Source organism: Oncorhynchus kisutch, linkage group LG8 (genome assembly GCF_002021735.2).
Source record: "Oncorhynchus kisutch isolate 150728-3 linkage group LG8, Okis_V2, whole genome shotgun sequence".
NCBI lineage: Eukaryota > Metazoa > Chordata > Actinopteri > Salmoniformes > Salmonidae > Oncorhynchus > Oncorhynchus kisutch.
Genome location: NC_034181.2, coordinates 19,680,774 through 19,703,909, shown reverse-complemented (window position 1 = coordinate 19,703,909; position 23,136 = coordinate 19,680,774). Strand labels below are relative to the sequence as shown.

General features: G+C 42.3%; 1 protein-coding gene across 1 annotated transcript in view; it reads right to left on the bottom strand.

The window, feature by feature from the left end:
- Positions 1–23,136, bottom strand: part of LOC109896104 (lysyl oxidase homolog 2B) — a 48,183-nt gene that overhangs the window by 19,977 nt on the left and 5,070 nt on the right. Inside the window, exon 4 of the mRNA XM_020490346.2 lies at positions 1,493–1,704. Within this exon, the coding sequence (XP_020345935.1) occupies positions 1,493–1,704 (212 nt within the window). The remainder of the gene's footprint in view (positions 1–1,492; positions 1,705–23,136) is intronic.

The window sequence follows — 23,136 nt, the reverse complement described above, 5'->3', positions numbered from 1 at the left end:
AAAAGCACAGATGACGTCTACTAAATCCTATGCTCTCCAAATAATTTGGAATATGCTAAGCGGGCCAACAGAGGCATTTGAACAGAGACCAAGTTTGGATTATGAAAGAACTGTAGACCTTGGCTGTCTGCCGCCGCCTGGACCAAACGGCAGACTATAAAAACACATTCTGCACGTTTCATAAGTTTCAAGCGGTTGCATGCCGGCAGTCACGTAGATGGAAAGTAGGGTGCTGCTGTACTGTGGTTACCTAAGCAGAGGAAACTTCTCTCCCTCTCTACCCTGAATGAGACAGTCAATTCAAGGATGGCTTCAGAGCTAGAGACAAGGTCTCAAGGTTTAAAGTGATTAATTAACTGCTGGCTATTCCTCTGCAGGTTTCCACGTGTAAATAAGAGTTAGATCCTTCCCCAGCCCAGTCAGTACCGCATTACAACTACTTTAAGGAATGCACTGATCCTGGATATATACATACGAAGGGGGGAGGGGTTACTTAAGTTCTATGAGAGTGTTTGATGTGAAGCAGAATAAAGAAGGTTTCTGTAGAATTCAGGGTTATTGCTCTGTATTAGGGCAAATATGTCCTGTATGCAATATATAAGTCAAACAGCAAAGATCTAAAAGATTTATCCACCACGGTAGGGTAAGAAGCTCAAAGTTCTGGTGAGTTGTCAGTCTGTTGAATAACAGCCTGAACTTTCAGTAGCATAGTGGGGTTAAAAAGTAACCACATAGGTTCATAGTTTTCACAATGGGAGAACTCTGAGTTGACATCCCTCTCCAGTGTTTAAGAGTCAAGGTGTCTGTGTAATGTGTACCAAGAATGAATCTTGACTGAGATAAGGTATGGGTCTGTCAATGGCTTGTTGCCATGGGCCTGGGGCTTGTTGTCCATGGTACATCGCCTCCCCAGGCTTAATACATCTGAAGATGAATAAAGGGTTGTGCCTGACCAAACCAAACAAGTTTACATAATAAGATGTATGTACGGCAGAGGAGGCTGGTGGGAGGAGCTTTAGGAGGAAGGGCTCATTGTATTGGCTGGAATGGATTAAATGGAAGTCAAGCATGTGGTTTCCATATGTTTGATATGTTTAATACGATTCCATTTGTTCCATTCCAGCCATTACAATGAGCCCATCATCCTATAGCTACTCCTACCAGCCTCCTCTGATGTACAGTAGTGTCCTGTCCAGGGGGTGTACTTGTACATCCAGCTGCCTCACACTACAGAAACAGGAGATAGACTCCTGCACTATGTGCCATTCTGGCATGGACACGGCTTACTTACTTATGTTTACAGTAGTCCTGCTCCATAACACTCCAGTAAAATGGAACCTGCTGCTGCCACTGCCCATCCATAGAGACACATATAGTATTCCTTTCTACACTCTCATCCCTTTCATCAAATAATGGCAGGAGAGCATTGTGGCCTTAATTCCCATAGAGGACCAAGAGGATTCAGTTAAACAAAGACCCATCCCTCACTCACTTGTAGACTCTGGCATTGTACTTCCTCTCTCCGGGGAAACCGAACATGCCACAGATAACTCTGCTGTTGTGCTTCGTCCACTCCGCATCACAGATCTGCTTCCATTTCCCCCCGTCCTTCACCTCCACGTAGCCCTCTGTCACAGGGACGCGCTTGCGGTACGACGACAGAATGGCCCGGATACGCACATCCTCCACTTGAATGTTTAAACTCTGTGAAGAAAAATGTGGTATGATTCATTTCACATGAATAGGCCAAGTCGTCTCTTCCTCTGCGGTCCTCTATGGTCCTCTCTTCCTCACTGCTCTCTTACTTATTTATCTGGAAATAATCGCTCCAAATGTGTCTGCATTTTGACAGTTTGCCCTTGTTATATAGCCATATAATGAATGTAAGGCACTCACCCTCCGGCACCAACCCCACAACATTGCATTCCCTTGTAAAGCCTCTCCAGCTTACCCAAACATTTTTACAATCCTATCACCTAGTGAATCACAGGCCAGACCCAGCTGTGCTACAACTGCTTGGCTTTTGAACAAGGATATCAAAGGAGTGACCATGGCAACTCATACAACACTTTCTAGTCATGTTTTAAAGGGTGTCACTGGACAGATGCTGGTAGGTGACGAAGATCCAGTTTAGGATCAAAAGTTGGCCTATTAAACACTTTCGGAGCATTATGCAAGATTTACTTTTTGATCCCAGTCGTGAAAATCCAGATACTTAATTTACTGTAATATCACAAGAATATTGTTGAACTTGCTGAACCGTCTGTGGTGGAATTGACATGCTGACTTGCCTGGGCTGTTATCTCATCTCCTGAAAGCATTGCCTGATCAATACCACATAATTTCAAAGGCAATGAGTCTATCCATCTGTCTACATGTCTGCCTTTGTCAAAAAAGTAATGTGGAGACCTTCCTCTGTGAAGCCTGATGGGGTTTGAACAAACAGCCTCTCTCCTAAAGACCCAGCCCACATTCCTGTGCTACGTGACAGTGCAGGCCATGGGAGAAGAGAGGAGGCAAGATGAGAACTGGCGGATGGATATTTGCTTGTCTCAGCAGATGTGCTGGTGGATGGGCTGGCTGAGACACATATCAAACCCAGCCCCTGTCCTGTCCTGTCCTGTCAGACCTGAAGTCAGTGGCTTCGTCTCAAATTGCACCCTATAGCCCATGGTGCATTATATAGGGATTAGGGTGCCATTTGGGACAGAGACAGTTAGACCTCCAAACGTTCAATAATGAAAAGGAAGGTTTTCCTGAAATGGCATCATACATCAGTCCACAGGATGAAAGCGAACCACAGAGAAACTGTAAATGTTCAGTCTGCTCTTCTTTAACTATTTTTATCTGCAGATGATTGCATTAACCAGCAAGTGGAAGGATGAGATCCAGCATGTTGAGCTATCTGGGGGGGTTCAAACCCTGGGACATGATAATTTAGAGAACTGTGGTGATAGTGACCTTGTCTGTATTTAGGATCTCTAGTAGAATACTGTAGTGTACTTTGATTTTAAAAAGTCTGCACAATAAAGATCAAATGAAACTTGGTGTGCTACAGTTGTGTGTTTCTTACATCATAACAGGGTCTTTCAGCAATAATGTGTTCATCTTATTCTTAATGGTGGAAAAATACCATTGAGAGCAAGATCCCCAAAATGTAGACCTGGCTGCAAGCAGGGTCTTTGCAATCAACACACATTCTTTTTACTTATCAACTCCTCCAAAACCAGGGGCACAACTTTCACTGGGGACAGGAGGGACATGATTCCCCGCACATTCTGAAATTGCATTTTTGTCTCCCCCAATTTATTAATCAATGCACTGTGATACAAAAAGCGGCATTGTGTGCTTTAGGATCTTACGGACGTCTCAGAGAGGTTGGGTAGGTTGTTTGGCGGTATCAACCACCTGGATTTAGGACCGTGCGGACACCACAGAGTGTGAGAGCAGAGGCAGCTGTTGTCTGTGTGTGTGTGTTGTGCTTTTTCTCAGAGTTGTAAAAGCAAGCAGAGAAGAAACTGGCTACTCTTTATTTAATTTATGTAGCTGACAAGGTAACTGCTGTTTAACTTAACAGGGGAAGAAAAGTATTTATTCACAATGTTGAATATGTAATGTAACTGACATGAAATGTTAGCTAATGCATTAGCTACATGTTTCATCCCCTCTCAACTGAAGTTCTGTCTGAAGTGAATGAACTAGCTAGCTAGCTAGTAGCTACCACAGTCAGTTCAGCTCTAGCCTCTAGTTTTCTGTCAGGTAGCAGATTCTAACAAATCACATTTTATTTGTCACATGCGCCGAATACAACAGGTGTATGGAAATGTTTGGTAGCCTTTGTTTTGTCCTGTTTCAACAGAAGTAAATTAACTTGGCTAGTTTTCGCCAGTTGACGAACCATTAGCGCTAGCCAGAAGTTGGCTAACGTTAGCAAGCTAGTCAGCTAGCTCACTAACTTTAGCTATTCTTTTTGCAACAATTACACTAGTCTAGACCTGAATCAAATGATGAAAACAGCGGCCAAACGATTGAAGACCGATATTCTGGCATTTTTTGACAGCACAATGTGATTTTGTTTTCAAAATAGCAATGTAACATTATTGATTGGTCAGTTTCCATAGATAATTCCCTACTTTTCACAGGGGGGGGGGGGGGGGGCTAGGCGCAGGATGGGGCAATCCATCTTTATTGTTTGCAAGTAAAAAGAGCTCTAGAGTACTTTTAGGCATATGATATGAATTAAAGTGCCCTCTGTAATTATTGGGACAATTAAGCATTTGTTCTTCTTTTGGCTCTCTACTCGATAAGTGTGGATTTGAAATCAAGTTTATATGTAGTGTCAGCTTTAATTCATCCATACTGGGTGAACCTTTTGAAATTATAGCACTTTTGGTACATAGTACCAGTTTTCAATGGCTGTCACTTTTATTATAAGGCAAAATCCACCCAGATTGCAGTTCCTAGGGCTTCCACTAGATGTCAACAGTCTTTAGAAAGAGTTTCATGCTGGTGTTTGGAAAAATGAGCCAGAAATTGTAGTTTTTCTAGGTGGCTCTCATTTTGGCTGTAGTTTTTCCAAGCTCGTGAAAGAGAGCGCGTTCTTGGTATTTTTCTCCGGTAAAGACAATAATGATTCTCCGTCTTAAATTTAGTTTATTTACATATTAGGGTACCTAAGGTTTGATTATAAACGTTGTTTGACTTGTTTGGAAAAGTTTATTAGTAACGTTTGGGATTCATTTTGTATGCATTTTGATGGAGGGAAACTCGGTGGATTATTGACTGAAGCGTGCCAGCTAAAATGAGTTTTTATGGATATAAAGAAGGACATTATCGAACAAAAGGACCATTTGTGATGTATCTGGGACATTTTGGAGTGTCAACAGAAGACAATCATCAAAGGTAAGGCATTTATTATAATTGCTATTTCTGACTTTCGTGGCGCACCTGCCTGGTTGAAATATGTTTTTCATGCTTTTGTATGCGGGGTGCTGTCTTCAGATAATCGAATGGTGTGCTTTCGCCGTAGAGCCTTTTTGAAATCTGACACAGCGGCTGGATTAACAAGAAGTTAAGCTTTATTTTGATGTATTACACTTGTGATTTTATGAAAGTTAAATATTTATAATTCTGTAGTTTGAATTTCGCGCTCTGCAATTTCACCGGATGTTGGCCAGGTGGGACACTACCGTCCCACCTGCCCATAAGAAGTCAATGAAAAAAATAATCAAACACGCTTGGTGTTCGCCAAAAGGCAATGTGGGAGACTGCCCAACATATGGAAGAAGGTACTCTGGTCAGATGAGACTAAAATGTAGCTTTTTGGCCATCAAGGAAACCGCTATGTCTGGCGCAAACCCAACACCTCTCATCACCCTGAGAACACCATCCTCACAGTAAAACATAGTGTTGGCAGCATCATGCTGTGGGAATATTTTTCATCGGCAGGGGCTGGGAAACTGGTCAGAATTGAAGGAATGATGGATGGCAGTAAATACAGGGAAATTCTTGAGGGAAACCTGTTTCAATCTTCCAGCAATTTGAGACTGGTACAGAGGTTCACCTTCCAGCAGGACAATGACCCTAAGCATACTACTGAAGCAACACTCGAGGGCTTTAAGGGGAAACATTTAAATGTCTTGGAATGGCCTAGTCAAAGCCCAGACCTCAATCCAATTGAGAATCTGTGGTATGATTTAAAGATTGATGTACACCAGCGGAACCCATCAAACTTGAAGGAGCAGTTTTTCATTGAAGAATGGGCAACAATCCCAGTGGCTAGATGTGCCAAGATTATAGAGGCATACCTCAAGAGACTTCCAGTTGTAATTGCTGCAAAAGGTGGCTCTACAAAGTATTGACATTGGGGGGGTGAATAGTTATGCACGCTCACGTTTTCTGTTTTTTTGTCTTATGTCTTGTTTGTTTCACAATAAAATATATATCTTCAAAGTGGTAGGCATGTTGTGTAAATCAAATGATACAAACCCTCCAAAAAATCCATTTTAATTCCAGGTTGTAAGGCAACAAAATAGGAAAAATGCCAAGGGGGGGTGAATGCTTTCTCAGCTGTAGTTAAACCTAAAAGACTTATACAGAAAGAACCCAGTCAGTTATCAAAATATTATTCTGAAAACCCCCCTTTTAATGTGAAAGAGAGGAGTGAACTTTTTTCACCAACTTAACCTCACATGGCAAACCAACCTCCCCATTCCCTCCTTGCCACATGGCATCCAACCCTTTCTAATTATTGATTTCTTGTTTAGAGTTCAGGACTACACGTGCATCGATGCCTAGTTCAAATTACTAGAAAATAAATGCCTGTTGATTGCGACGGTGGTGTGGTAGAAAAGTAGAAACACAGCAGCAGCCGGTGAGATACTTCTAACATAAGTGGCTTGTTTCTATGCACTCTGGGGAAGGGGATTCCAGAAATTGGCAGCAGGGGGAGGAAGGTGCAGAAGATGGAAAAGCCATTAGTGAGATGCATCTTTGAGGAGGTAGAGAGAGAAGCAGAGGAGAGGAAGCTGGTGGGCCCTCTGTCGGTCTCAACTAAGCCCTGAATCACTCTGAGACCACTTCTCCAGAAGGAGACATAGGTACAAGTGGTAAACCGATACCTTCTTATGGAAAACACTGAGGCAGTGGAACAGCATTAAGTCATTGTTGCTGTCATCCAGAATCAATTAGGTCATCCATGATGGCTATATATCTATATACTGATGTTTAATTTGAATGTTAATGAGACAGGAATACCTACACGTTTATGTCCATAAAAGATAACCTTTCTGCCCCTGACTGCTCCATGAAGTCAATGCAGTGCATTTGTAGGCCTACTATTGGTAGGTGAAGAGATTATGTCATTCAGCTAAACAAGTTAAAAGAGGTCTCATGGAATGAGACCGGAGTAAGTGGGTCATTCTTACCCTCCGGGCTTGTATTTGAAGTTGAGCCTGTCAACGTATTGTCTGATGTCAAACAATGAGCTATCTTATGTATAGACCACAGGACTGAAGAATCAACCATGGTCCAGCTGGAAAGCAAAAATATCCCCACAATGGCTAACATTCATGATTCCCGTATGTGTGAGGTTTATTATGTAGGCTACAATAGTCCATTCCCAGAATCATACACTAGAAAGTGAGTTCTGGGCATTAGTTCTAAAATGAACAAATGATGCTACCCTTGAGAAATTAACAAAAATATGTATGTCAAAACCAACTGAAACCAAGAAGACATTGCAATGAAACATGACAAAAAATAAATGCATAAGTCATATTTCAAGTGTCACTTGCACTGACAGTACTCAGGCGCAATACTCTTTATGACGTGGTTGCCAGTTTGGAGCATTTGACAATGGTGTGACTTAGTGTGCCGACTTTAATGAACATACTTCTCATCATCTCAGGCCAGAATGTGACCTCAAGCCTCTACTAGAACACAGTACTAATGCCAGCAATAACAACGCCCACGGAGCCTACAGCATATGGTTCCAATAGAAATCATGAAGTACATTCACTTCTAACAGAAATCCCTATAGATCCTAGTAGTCAAACTGGGTTACATAGAAATTCCAAGTGAGAGAACAAACCAATGGGAAAAAACTGGATGTATCATCAACGTTGTTTTCACCTCAGTTTAAAAAAAAATCAATGTGATGACGTTGAATCAACGTGGAAAACTGATTGGATATGCAAAAAGTCGTCATCGTTATTTTTTCACCCAATTTTTAAACTAAATCCATTGTCATTGTAATTTTTTTTGTTGATTTCATATTAAATTCACATTAGTTGACAACTCACTCAACCAAATGTAAATCAAATAAAAATAGTCATTGAACAGGCGTCTGTGCCTAGTGGGAAATCATTTCTCGAACATCACAACAGTATTTTGCTGAAGTTACTTCCTGGGATAAAGTTTGCTAAGATGTTTGTTGATATCATGTTTGCCACAGAGTGACCACTCCCTCCCTGGGCTTGTGTTTCAATATCACATGTGCTGTGCTCACCAGGCCTGCACTGTTTGGGTGCTGATAATTCTTTGAGCCACAACACAAATGGATGATTATCTCTGTCCTGAAACAGTGGTTATAGTGTGGCAGTGAATGATGTTATGTACCTCATGTCTCTATTCCACTTTTTTCAGCTCCTTAGATGCCATTAAAAGAGCCTTTTGACAAAGTGGATACAGATGTTCCACAACACCTTCACAAATCCTGAAAAATTACAGTTGAACTTATTTGTTTATTAAAAGAAAGAAGGCTATTATTCTTTTTAGTTGAATTTAAGTTTCAGAAAAACTAGTTTAACTTGGCAGAAAATTATCATTCTGTGGCATGTATAAATTAGAGACACAGAAGTTAATGGTTTGTGCCAAACTGGCACCAATTCACACAATGACTGTAAAAACCACTTCTGCCGAGGCTTGAAGTTGTTAGAGCAACGCGTTGTTAGAGACTGAGGGCTTTATAATATAATGTGTATATCTAGAGGGTAAACGATACATGCTATTCAGTTGAGTTATAATGTAGGAATGTTGTCCCCTGCAGGGTGTGGACTTTAATCTGCAGTTGTGACATGACCAGAAAACAATCTATCAGTTATGTGAGAAGTTAATTCAATTGTTCAAATTAAATCTAATTACTTTTTCAACATCACATTAATCAAGTTCATGGTGCCTTTCCCATTAGGCTTTACATTGCACTTTATAGAACCCTACTATGATGACAAGGCTAGAGTATAGAGGAGAACATGGATGGTTTGACCTTAAAGCTGGAATGCTTAATGGTGAAGCAGTCACTTCCATTTGCGATATTACAACACAGATGTTTTCCCCTCTGACATCATTGCACGCATGATAGAAAAGCGCAGAATGTACCATGCTGTGTGACGCTTGGCAACAAAAACAATAACAACTGTGGTGGGGGCGGCCAGTGGCGCTATTTCCCTCTACAGCGGATTCTATCTATAAGCCTAAGGGGAAAAACTGAGAGGAGGAAGATAAAATAAACTATTGCTTTGTGTGTGTGTGTGTGTGTGTGTGTGTGTGTGTGTGTGTGTGTGTGTGTGTGTGTGTGTGTGTGTGTGTGTGTGTGTGTGTGTGTGTGTGTGTGTGTGTGTGTGTGTGTGTGTGTGTGTGTGCGAGAGAGAGAGAAAGAGAGAGGCCGACAGACAGACAGACAGACAGACAGACAGACAGACAGACAGACAGACAGACAGACAGACAGACTTAAAGCCAGAGACAAGGGGAGAGACCTGCTCTGGCACAGTACCCCTGCCTCCCCATAGACTCCCAGTTTCCCAGCCCCAGCTCATATAACAGGATGATAGGACATTCCTCCAAAACAAAAGAGTGAAAACTAATGAAGGTACATACATCAAAGTTGGGCAAGGCTTTGTTTCAAGGTGTGTTATCACATAAATCAACTAACTACAGTAAAGATCTTTTCATCTAAACTTTTTTTTTAAAGAGCAATGGTCCCCAGTCCTTTATGATAAAGCACCATTAAACCTTACTTTACTTTATATCACTTTAATAAACCTAAATTAACCACCTTAATGGTGATGTATTTACATGGATGTTTCAACAACAGATGTTCAAAATTGACTCCACAAATTTGAACCAAAGAATAAACTTGTTTCAAGATGTGTTCCGTATAATTTCTAAGAGCCCACAGTATGCTGTTTGTTCCTCACCGAGGATGCAGAGAGATGAATAAATCTCAAATATTTCCTCCTGAAATTCTCCTGCAATGGAACACATTGGTGTCTACATAAAGTCTGCATTGATAAAAGCTGCTCGCTAGTTAGCCAAGAATGACCTGCATAAACACTGAGGAATGCTCAATGTTGAAAGTTGGTTAGAGCAGAATGTACCCTAATGCATGTGCTTGATCACAGGTCAGACAACCACACAAACCTCACTTCTAAATCATGTCTATACAGCCACCTCTATTTACAAGCTGAAATGATGTGAGAGGATATTACTAAGGATAATAGAGAGGGACAGATCTTGCTCCTGACCTTTTCATGACCTAACTAGGAAAAACTCTGGGCACTAATCTTAAGATGCTCTATGCCAAACAACCTTAAGGACATGACTGAAAAGAATGTGTGTGTGATAAACACATGAGGAACAGAACATTTATATTTATATAATAACAGTCTTAATGGAAAGCACACGGTAACTTCTCAGAAGAGCACTGGATGTCCTTTACTGTTGTTTTAAAGTGCAGATGACTGAGACACAATGACACTAAAACTGCAATCCATACAAACCCATAAACTGCACGGCCCACAAAGCAAATTCTTGCTCAGTTCACATGCTATGGGTATTTTCCAGAGTTATAATTAAACTTGGTTACTTGAAACAGAAACTTAGAAAGAAGTGCAAGTGTACTAAAAACATGGCATTCACAGAGGAATCGGACAAAAAATGCCCTAAGAAGCCAAAGGTAGGTGACACATGCATGCAAGCTTCAGGTTTCAACACTCTTCTTAAGTCCTAAGTCTTTGAAACATTTCCTTTGTGGTTCCTTTGTGGTCGACTGGCCAGCAATTACCCTGAAGTCATCGCAAGTGTCCCACAATGAAAGGGCAACAGTCTCTAAAATGTCTCTAAAATGTAGGCGGAAATGTTCTCACCCCAAGCACCTACTTTGAGTCCCTATACCTCTCATCATCCCCCACCACAGTATCACACTAGTCTGTCGTCATGCCTAACATTAGACAGTGCACGTCCCAAGTGGCACCCTATTCCCTCTATATGACACTACTTTTGATGGGCCCAGATCAAAAGTAGTGCACTATAAAGGCAATAGGGTGTGATTTGGGATAAAGCCAAGTGTAACCTCAAACTGAAGCTGTGAGTCACCACCACCATCAAATGACTGTTTCCAGATGATAAGGTAAAGAGAAGTCTCCATTAAGTCTGTGCCTGCGCTCAAATGGTAGCCTATTCTCTACTCAGTGCACTACTTTTTATCAGAACCCTATGAGCCCTGGTCAAAAATAGTGCACTACATAGGGAATAGGGTTCCATTTGGAACATAACCTGTGTGTGTGGAGGGCTTTGCCTCAGCCTGGCTGTGTTTTACATTGCTTCTGTGTGGAACTAACTCGGCGTGCCCCACATCTCAGTGAATGGAAAAGATGAGCCTGATATTCTCTCAGTGAATATCACAGCTTGAGACATCACAAAGGGCTGAAGGCGGACTCCAGATGTCTGGACCTCTACAGCGCAGCTCTTTGGAGCATTATAATCTCTACCTTTTGTCTTTATAAACCTCACCAGAGGAAGTGAACTGGAGCCATTCTTCCTCATCTTGTCCCATTACAGGAATTGAATAGCATTGGAATTTGCAAACTGTGTACGGTCACTTCTTGGAAAAGATAACCAAAGTACTTATTGAGGATGTTCAGCTATGGTGTGGGCCAGGGGCGCAACTTTGGTTTTAGAAGTGTGGGGGACATAATATATAAATATATATATATACAGTACCAGTCAAAAGTTTGGACACCTACTCATTCAACCGTTTTTCTAAATGTTTACTATTTTATACATAGTAGAATAATAGTGAAGACATCAAAACTATGAAATAACACATATGGAATCATATAGTAACCAAAAAAGTCTTTAAAAAATCTTAATTTTGTATTTGAGATTCATCAAAGTACCCACCCCTTTGCCTTGATGACAGCTTTGCACACTCATGGCATTCTCTCAACCATCTTCATGAGGTAGACACCTGGATTGCATTTCAATTAACAGATGTGCCTTGTTAAAAGTTCATTTGTAGAATTTCTTTCCTTCTTAATGCGTTTGAGCCAATCAGTTGTCTTGCGACAAAATAGGGGTGGTAAACGGAATATAGCCCTATTTGGTAAATGACCGAGTCCACATTATGCCAAGAACAGCTCAAATATGCAAAGATTAATGATAGTCCATAATTACTTGAAGTTATGAAGGTCAGTCAATGCGGAACATTTCAAGAACTTTGAAAGTTTCTTCAAGTGCAGTCGCAAGAACCATCCAGCACTATGATGAAACTGGCTCAGATGAGGACAACCACAGGGAAGGAAGACCCAGAGTTGCCTCTGATACAGAGGATAAGAGTTAGAGTTACCAGCCTTAGAAATTGGAGCCCAAATAAATGCTTCACAGAGTTCAAGTAACAGACACATCTCAAGATCGACTGTTCAGAAGAGACTGCGTGAATCAGGCCTTCATGGTTTAATTTCTGCAAAGAAACTTAACGACACCAATAATAAGAAGAGACTTGCTTGGGCCAAGAAACACAAGCAACTGACATTAGACCTCATTTGTCTGATGAGTCCAAATTTGAGATTTTTGCTTCTACCCTACCTTTGTGAAACGCGGAGTAGTTGAATGGATGATCTCCACATGTGTGGTTCCCACTGTGAAGCATGGAGGAGGAGGTGTGATGGTGCTTTGTTGGTGACACTGTCTGTGATTTATTTAGAATTCAAGGCACACTTAACCAGCATTGCTACCACAGAATTCTGCAGTGACATGCCATCCCATCTGTTTTGGACTTTTCAACTGGACAATGATGCAACACACCTCCAGGCTGTGTAATGGCTATTTGACCAAGAAGGAGAGTGATGGAGTGCTGCATCAGATGACCTGGCCTCCACATTCCCTTGACCTCAATCCAATTGAGATGGTTTGGTATGAGTTGGACAGCAGAGTGAAGGAAAAGCAGCCAACAAGTGCTCAGCATATGTGGGAACTGCTTCAAGACTGTGGGAAAAGCATTCCAGGTGAAGCTGGTTGAGAGAATGTCAAGCGTGTGCAAAGCTGTCATCAAGGCAAAGGGTGGCTACTTTGATGAATCTAAAATGTAAAATATAATTTGTAGAAATTATATGTAGAAAACAGTAAAAATAGGTGTCCAAACTTTTGACTGGTACTGTGTATATATATCTTTTTTTATCCATTTGGATAAACACTCCAAACAGTCTACCCGACCACTCAGGGGCGTCCGCATGGTCCTAAAGCACACCGTTGCCTCGTTTTGTATCACATTCCAATGAAAAATGGGGCAGGGACAAAAATGCAATTTAAGAATGTCCCCCCTGTCCCCAGTGAAAGTTGCACCTCTGGTGTGGGCTGTCAACCAAGTAACCCAGAATCACCCTGAAACACCCAGTCCTGGTGGGGCCATACTTGCGGACACTAGAAAAAGTTTAAGTGCAAGGTTAAGTTTAGGCATCAGCAAATTAATATCATTGACATAGTTTCACGTGATATAATGCTACATTGTAGCTGATCCAATCAGATAAGCTGGCACACGTTAGGCCTAAGTTAACCTCACAAGGTGGCAGTGATTATTTCCTGTAACAAATTCCTCAGCAGTCAATCAAACTTTTTCTCCACAAACCAATGTCATTTCTTAAAACAGGTCAACTCGACCACCAGAGGGATACATGTAAACCTTGAATTTGGAGGTGTCAGTCATCGTTGGAGTCAAATAGAGACATGATTTGAGCTGACTCTCCTGGAGAGTGCTGGTCTGCACTAACTCATAAAATTGGAATGTGAACTCTTGAGGGCCTGCAGTGAGTGAGCGGAACAACACATAACACTCTGCCTTTGGTGGCAATTAGCTGCAGGCTTTTATGCAAAGGGTAGGTGTAATCCTGAATGCTGATTGGTTAAAAGTGCATTCCAGCTGGTGTCTATTCCACAAGTTACCAACGGCTAAATCTATGACATTAAAATGCCCTTTTTACACTGTTCCATCTGACTGCTCAATCCACTGTCTCATCAGCCCAGGCAGGGAAGTTATAAACTTGATCTCCATTATAAAATGCACCTAAACATTATCTCACAATTCTTTTAGACTAATATTTAGTTTTCAACAGTGGAGATTAGTATAAACCTTGCTGTCTGTCTGTCCGACATTTGCAACATTGTTTCAATACTCAAATTCGATCTCCAACTGTCCCAAAGTAATGAATGTGTCGGGGTCGGGAGTCGTGACGAAAGAGAGGCAGGCAGAGTTTCTCAGCCAGTTATGAATCAACTGGCATCATTTTTATGGATATATACAAAGAAATGTCAATTGATAAAAGGTCAAACGAAAGTCTGGCTAGTTTGCAGTCTTTCCAGCTTCAGTTTGAAGCCAACCTTACTTTGCTACCTGACAACTTTATGGTTTTAACTTTTTAATTACCATTTATATTTTAGTTTTTTCCCTCAACTTTTTTTTCATTCAACTTTTTCACTCCGGACGCTTTATCTGGACACGGTTCGTCAGGACCTCCTTAGCCGAAGCTAAGTAGTAACATTAACATGATGCCTTCTAATTGCAGTCACTGTAGTCATAATATACAGGTGAACGATCGCCTTACGGTGAGGATAGCTGTGCTATAAGCCCAGCTTCAGACGCAATCGTTAGGCAAGGGTAATTTCAGTGTAGGAAAGGATGAAACAGCGTCTGTGCCACCAGTAAGTACAGATAGTAACGTTAGTATAAATCCCCTCGCACGGTCCCCGCAGCCGGACAACTTTCTCACGTTTTCTGGAGGGAAATGCTGTAGGAATGCTCAACCGGTGTCGCTCATTCAGCCGACAGAAACTTTCAACCGGTTTTCCCCATTAAGCAACGAGTCGGAGTCAGAGGTTGAGCCTTCTCTTGTATCTACTCCTCCCGTTACGGGGTCTGAGACGCCAAAGCTTCCCACCATTAGCTCTGACAAATTGCAAACTCTAGTCATTGGTGACTCCATTACCCGCAGTATTAGACTTAAAACGAATCATCCAGCGATCATACACTGTTTACCAGGGGGCAGGGCTACCGACGTTAAGGCTAATCTGCTGGCTAAAGCTAAAACTGGCGAGTGTAGAGAGTACAGAGATATTGTTATCCACGTCGGCAGCAACGATGTTAGGATGAAACAGTCAGAGATCACCAAGCGCAACATAGCTTCAGCATGTAAATCAGCTAGAAAGATGTGTCGGCATCGAGTAATTGTCTCTGGCCCCCTCCCAGTTAGGGGGAGTGATGAGCTCTACAGCAGAGTCTCACAACTCAATCGCTGGTTGAAAACTGTTTTCTGCCCCTCCCAAAAGATAGAATTTGTAGATAATTGGCCCTCTTTCTGGGACTCACCCACAAACAGGACCAAGCCTGACCTGCTGAGGAGTGACGGACTCCATCCTAGCTGGAGGGGTACTCTCATCTTATCTACCAACATAGACAGGGCTCTAACTCCTCTACCTCCACAATGAAATAGGGTGCAGGCCAGGCAGCAGGCTGTTAGCCAGCCTGCCAGCATAGTGGAGTCTGCCACTAGCACAATCAGTGTAGTCAGCTCAGCTATCCCCATTGAGATCGTGTCTGTGCCTCGACCTAGGTTGGGCAAAACTAAACATGGCGGTGTTCGCCTTAGCAATCTCACTAGGATAAAGACCTCCTCCATTCCTGTCATTATTGAAAGAGATCATGATACCTCACATCTCAAAATAGGGCTACTTAATGTTAGATCCCTTACTTCAAAGGCAATTATAGTCAATGAACTAATCACTGATCATATTCTTGTTGTGATTGGCCTGACTGAAACATGGCTTAAGCCTGATGAATTTACTGTGTTAAATGAGGCCTCACCTCCTGGCTACACTAGTGACCATATCCCCCCGTGCATCCCGCAAAGGCGGAGGTGTTGCTAACATTTACGATAGCAAATTTCAATTTACAAAAAAAATGACATTTTCGTCTTTCAAGCTTCTAGTCATGAAATCTATGCAGCCTACTCAATCACTTTTTATAGCTACTGTTTACAGGCCTCCTGGGCCATATACAGCGTTCCTCATTGAGTTCCCTGAATTCCTATCGGACTTTGTAGTCATAGCAGATAATATTCTAATCTTTGGTGACTTTAACTTCTTGGATATAGGGGGCGCTCTTTTAATTTATGGATAAAAAAACGTGCCCGTTTTAAGCGCAATATTTTGTCACCAAAAGATGCTCGACTATGCATATAATTGGCAGCTTTGGAAAGAAAACACTCTAAGGTTTCCAAAACTGCAAAGATATTATCTGTGAGTGCCACAGAACTCATGCTACAGGCGAAACCAAGATAAAACTTCAACCAGGAAATGGGCAGAATTTTTGAAGCTCTGTTTTCCATTGTCTCCTTATATGGCTGTGAATGCGCCAGGAATGAGCCTGCCCTTCCTATCGTTTCTCCAAGGTGTCTGCAGCATTGTGACGTATTTGTAGGCATATCATTGGAAGATTGGCCATAAGAGACTACATTTATCAGGGGTCCACCCGGTGTCCTTTGTCTAAATTGGTGCGTAATCTACAAGCTGCACGCAGTCATCCAGTGATTGAGAGGAGAGAGGAGGCTTTCAACGAATGATATATCATGAAGAGATATGTGAAAAACACCTTGAGGATTGATTCTAAACAACGTTTCCCATGTTTCAGTCGATATTATGGAGTTAATTTGGAAAAAAGTTCTGCGTTTTGAAGACTGAATTTTCGTTTTTTTTTGGTAGCCAACTGTGACGCACCAAACGGAGCAATTTCTCCTAAACAAATAATCTTTCAGGAAAAACTGAGCATTTGCTATCTAACTGAGTCTCCTCATTGAAAACATCTGAAGTTCTTCAAAGGTAATGATTTTATTTGAATGATTTTCTGTTTTTTGTGAAAATGTTGCCTGCTAATGCTAACGCTAAATGCTACGCTAGGTACGCTAGCTGTTACACAAATGCTTGTTTTGCTATGGTTGAGAAGCATATTTTGAAAATCTAAGATGACAGTGTTGTTAACAAAAGGCTAAGCTTGAGAGCTAGCATATTAATTTCATATCATTTGCGATTTTCATGAATAGTTAACGTTGTGTTATGCTAATGAGCTGCGGGATAATTACACTCCTGGATACAGGTTTTTTTCGTAGCTAAACGTGATGCACCAAACGGAGCGATTTCTCCTAAACAAATAATCTTTCAGGAAAAACTGAGCATTTGCTATCTAACTGCGAGACTCCTCATTGAAAACATCTGAAGTTCTTCAAAGGTAATGATTTTATTTGAATGATTTTCAGTTTTTTAGTGAAAATGTTGCCTGCTAATGCTAACGCTAAATGCTACGCTAGCTGCGCTAGCTGTTACACAAATGCTTGTTTTGCTATGGTTGAGAAGCATATTTTGAAAATCTGAGATGACAGTGTTGTTAACAAAAGGCTAAGCTTGAGAGCTAGCATATTAATTTCATTTCATTTGCGATTTTCATGAATAGTTAATGTTGCGTTATGGTAATGAGCTTGAGGCTGTATTCACGATCCCGGATCCGGGATGGCTCGACGCAAGAAGTTAATATTCACATGGAAAAGTCCACAGACCCACTCCAAAAGGCTTTCGGAGCCATCATCGACTCAGTGGGTTTTGTCTAACATGTCTCTGGACCTACTCACTGTCACAGTCATACTCTGGACCTAGTTTTGTCCCATGGTATAAATGTTGTGGATCTTAATGTTTTTCCTCATAATCCTGGACTATCGGACCACCATTTTATTACGTTTACATTTGCAACGAATAATCTGCCCATCAAGAAACATCAAAAGTCGTGCTATAAATTCACAGACAACACAAACATTCCTTGATGTCCTTCCAGACTCCCTCTGTCTACCCAAGGACGCCAGAGGACAAAAATCAGTTAACCACCTAACTGAGGAACTCAATTTAACCTTGCGCAATACCCTAGATGCAGTTGCACCCCTAAAAACTAAAAACATCTCCCTGGTATACAGAAAATACCCGAGCTCTGAAGCAAGCTTCCAGAAAATTGGAACAGAAGTCTTCCGAATAGCTTGGAAAGAGAGTACCGTGCAGTATCGAAGAGCCCTTACTGCTGCTCTATCATCCTATTTTTCCAACTTAATTGAGGAAAATAAGAACAATCTTAAATGTTTTTTTGATACTGTCGCAAAGCTAACTAAAAAGCAGCATTCCCCAAGAGAATATGGCTTTCACTTCAGCAGTAATAAATTCATGAACTTCTTTGAGGAAAAGAACATGATTATTAGAAAGCAAATTACAGACTCCTCTTTAAATCTGCGTATTCCTTCAAAGCTCAGTTGTCCTGAGTCTGCACAACTCTGCCAGGACCTAGGATCAAGAGACACACTCAAGTGTTTTAGTACTATATCTCTTGACACAATGATGAAAATAATCATGGCCTCTAAACCTTCAAGCTGCATACTGGACCCTATTCCAACTAAACTACTGAAAGAGCTGCTTCCTGTGCTTGGCCCTCCTATGTTGAACATAATAAACGGCTCCCTATCCACCGGATGTGTACCAAACTCACTAAAAGTGGCAGTAATAAAGCCTCTCTTGAAAAAGCCAAATCTTGACCCAGAAAATATAAAAAACTATCGGCCTATATCGAATCTTCCATTCCTCTCAACATTTTTAGAAAAGGCTGTTGCGCAGCAACTCACTGCCTTCCTGAAGACAAACAATGTATACAAAATGCTTCAGTCTGGTTTTAGACCCCATCATAGCACTGAGAATGCTCTTATGAAGGTGGTAAATGACCTTTTAATGGCATCAAGACTGAGGCTCTGCATCTGTCCTCGTGCTCCTAGACCTTAGTGCTGCTTTTGATAACATCAATCACCATATTCTTTTGGGGAGATTGGAAACCCAAATTGGTCTACACGGACAAGTTCTGGCTTGGTTCAGATCTTATCTGTCGGAAAGATATCAGTTTGTCTCTGTGAATGGTTTGTCCTCTGACAAATCAACTATAAATGTCGTTGTTCCTCAAGGTTCCGTTTTAGGACCACTATTGTTTTCACTATATATTTTACCTCTTGGGGATGTCATTCGAAAACATAATGTTAACTTTCACTGCTATGTGGATGACACACAGCTGTACATTTCAATGAAACATGGTGAAGCCCCAAAATTGCCCTCGCTAGAAGCATGTGTTTCAGACATAAGGAAGTGGATGGCTGCAAACTTTCTACTTTTAAACTCGGACAAAACAGAGATGCTTGTTCTAGGTCCCAAGAAACAAAGAGATCTTCTGTTGAATCTGACAATTAATCTTAATGGTTGTACAGTCATCTCAAATAAAACTGTGAAGGACCCTGGCGTTACTCTGGAACCTGATCTCTCTTTTGAAGAACATATCAAGACTATTTCAAGGACAGCTTTTTTCCATCTACATAACATTGCAAAAATCAGAAACTTTCTGTCCAAAAATGATGCAGAAAAATTCATCCATGCTTTTGTCACTTTTAGGTTAGACTACTGCAATGCTCTACATTCCGGCTACCCGGATAAAGCACTAAATAAACTTCAGTTGGTGCTAAATACGGCTGCTAGAATCCTGACTAGAACCAAAATAAAATTTGATCATATTACTCCAGTGCTAGCCTCTCTACACTGGCTTCCTGTCAAAGCAAGGGCTGATTTCAAGGTTTTTACTGCTAACCTACAAAGCATTACATGGGCTTGCTCCTACCTATCTCTCTGATTTGGTCCTGCCGTACATACCTACACGTACGCTACGGTCACAAGACGCAGGCCTCCTAATTGTCCCTAGAATTTCTAAGCAAACAGCTGGAGGCAGGGCTTTCTCCTATAGAGCTCCATTTTTATGGAACGGTCTGCCTACCCATGTCAGAGACGCAAACTCGGTCTCAACCTTTAAGTCTTTACTGAAGACTCATCTCTTCAGTGGGTCATATGATTGAGTGTAGTCTGGCCCAGGAGTGAGAAGGTGAACGGAAAGGCTCTGGAGCAACGAACCGCCCTTGCTGTCTCTGCCTGTCCGGTTCCCCTCTTTCCACTGGGATTCTCTGCCTCTAACCCTATTACAGGGGCTGAGTCACTGGCTTACTGGGGCTCTCTCATGCTGTCCCTGGAAGGGGTGCGTCACCTGAGTGGGTTGATTCACTGATGTGGTCATCCTGTCTGGGTTGGTGCCCCCCCTTGGGTTGTGCCATGGCGGAGATCTTTGTGGGCTATACTCGGCCCTGTCTCAGGATGGTAATTTGGTGGTTGATGATATCCCTCTAGTGGTGTGGGGGCTGTGCTTTGGCAAAGTGGGTGGGGTTATATCCTTCCTGTTTGGCCCTGTCCGGGGGTGTCCTCGGATGGGTCCTCGGGGTCTCCTGACCCCTCCTGTCTCAGCCTCCAGTATTTATGCTGCAGTAGTTTATGTGTCGGGGGGCTAGGGTCAGTTTGTTATATCTGGAGTACTTCTCCTGTCCTATTCGGTGTCCTGTGTGAATCTAAGTGTGCGTTCTCTAATTCTCTCCTTCTCTCTTTCTTTCTCTCTCTCGGAGGACCTGAGCCCTAGGACCATGCCCCAGGATTACCTGACATGATGACTCCTTGCTGTCCCCAGTCCACCTGGCCGTGCTGCTGCTCCAGTTTCAACTTTTCTGCCTTTTTTATTATTCGAACATGCTGGTCATTTATGAACATTTGAACATCTTGGCCATGTTCTGTTATAATCTCCACCCGGCACAGCCAGAAGAGGACTGGCCACCCCACATAGCCTAGTTCGTCTCTAGATTTCTTCCTAGGTTTTGGCCTTTCTAGGGAGTTTTTCCTAGCCACTGTGCTTCTACACCTGCATTGCTTGCTGTTTGGGGTTTTAGGCTGGGTTTCTGTACAGCACTTTGAGATATCAGCTGATGTACGTAGGGCTATATAAATACATTTGATTTGATTTGATTTTGTTAGCTGTGTTGTTGGCTAGATCCACTGAAAAACAGTGTCCTGACGAGAGAGCACATTTCTATGCCAGGTGAAATCGTGCCTCAATATCTCATTGTTATGGATGTATCCAAATAAATGTCACTAGAAAACAGATTAAACAAATGCAGTTACTGTTGTTATTCCGGCTGCACTGTTTGACATGACTGTAAATTAGCCATAGTTGGCTACCTAGCAAGCAAGGGATAAGAACTTTGCCAGACAGATGGCAATGGAACATTTAGAATGAACGACTGGGTTGCGTCCATTGATACAGAACAAAAAGACTGAAAGACTGGGTCCCGTTTCTGGCAACCGAACCAATAGAACAAACGGCAAGCCTAGATTTGTTTCAGGACTATATCTTGAGAAAGGATGAAACAGTATGAATAAATTCATAAAAATAAAGTTTTTAATGAAAATATGTCAATAATTATCTAAATATGTTGGTAACTGCAAACCATTACAGACTACAAAAGGAAGCACAGCCGAGAACTGCCCAGTGACACGAGCCTACCGGACGAGCTAAACTACTTCTATGCTCGCTTCGAGGCAAAAAACACTGAAACATGCATGAAAGCACCAGCAGTACCGGAAGACTGTGTGATCACGCTCTCCGCAGCCGATGTAAGTAAGACCTTTAGACACGTCAACATTCACAAGGCCGCAGGGCCAGACGGATTACCAGGACGTGTACTGCGAGCATGCGCTGACCAACTAGCAAGTGTCTTCACTAACGTTTTCAACCTCTCCCTGTCCAAGTCTGTAATACCAACATGTATTAAGCAGACCACCATAGCGCCTGTGCCCAAGAACACTAAGGTAACCTGCCTAAATGACTACCGTCCTGTAGCACTCACGTCTGTAGCCATGATGTGCTTTGAAAGGCTGGTCATGGCTCACATCAGTACCATCATTCCAGAAACCCTAAACACACTCCAATTTGCATAGCGACCCAACAGATCCACAGATGATGCTATCTGTATTCCACTCCACAATGCCCTTTCCCACCTGGACAGAAGGAACACCTATGTGAGAATGCTATTCATTGACTACAGCTCAGAGTTCAACACCATAGTGCCCTCAAAGCTCATCACTAAGCTAAGGATCCTGGGACTAAACACCTCCCTCTGCAACTGGATCCTGCACTTCCTGACGGGCCGCCCCAAGGTGGTAAGGGTAGGTAACAACACATCCGCCACGCTGATCTTCAACACGTGGGCCCCTTAGGGGTGCGTGCTCAGCTCCCATTCTGTACTCCCTGTTCACTCATGACTGCACGGCCAGGCACGCCTCCAACACCATCATTAAATTTGCAGACGACACAAGAGTGGTAGGCATGATCACCGACAACAACGAGACAGCCTATAGGGAGGAGGTCAGAGACCTGGCCGTGTGGTGCCAGGATAACAACCTCTCCCTCAAAGTGATCAAGACAAAGGAGATGATTGTGGACTACAGGAAAAAGAGGACCGAGCACGCCCCCATTCTCATCGACGGGGCTGCAGTGGAGCAGGTTGAGAGCTTCAAGTTCATTGGTGTCCACATCACCAACAAACTAACATGGTCCAAGCACACCGTGACAGTCGTGAAGAGGGTAGGACAAAACCTATTCCCCCTCAGGAGACTGAAAAGATTTGGCATGGGTCCTCAGATCCTCAAAAGGCTCTACAGCTGCACCATCGAGAGCATCCTGACAGGTTGCATCACTGCCTGGTATGGCAACTGCTCGGCCAAAGACGCAAGGCACTACAAAGGGTAGTGCGAACGACCCAGTACATCACTTGGACCAAGCTTCCTGCCATCCAGGACCTCTATACCAGGCGATGTCAGAGGAAGGCCCTGAAAATTGTCAAAGACTCCAGCCACCCTAGTCATAGACTGTTCTCTCTGCTACCACACGTCAAGCGGTACTGGAGCGCCATGTCTAGGTCCAAGAGGCCTCTAAACAACTTCTGCCCCCAAGCAATAAGACTCCTGAACATCTCTGTTGTCATAGTCACTTTAATTAAGTCTACCTACATGTACATACTACCTCAAATAACCGGTGCACCCGCACATTGACTCTGTTCTGGCAACCATATATATATTGTTATTTTTTTACTGCTCCTCTTTAATTACTTGTTAGTTTTACCTCTTATTCTTATCCATATTGTTGAAACTGTACTGTCGGTTAAGGACTAGTAAGTAAGCATTTCACGTGACTAATAACATTTGATTTGCCCTCGAAGCCGGTGTTTGGAGAATATATAGGCATATATACAGTTGAAGTCGGAAGTTTACATACACCTTAGCCAAATACATTTAAACTCAGTTTTCATTTCCTGACATTTAATCATAGTAAAATTTCCCTGTCTTAGGCCAGTTAGGATAACCACTTTATTTTAA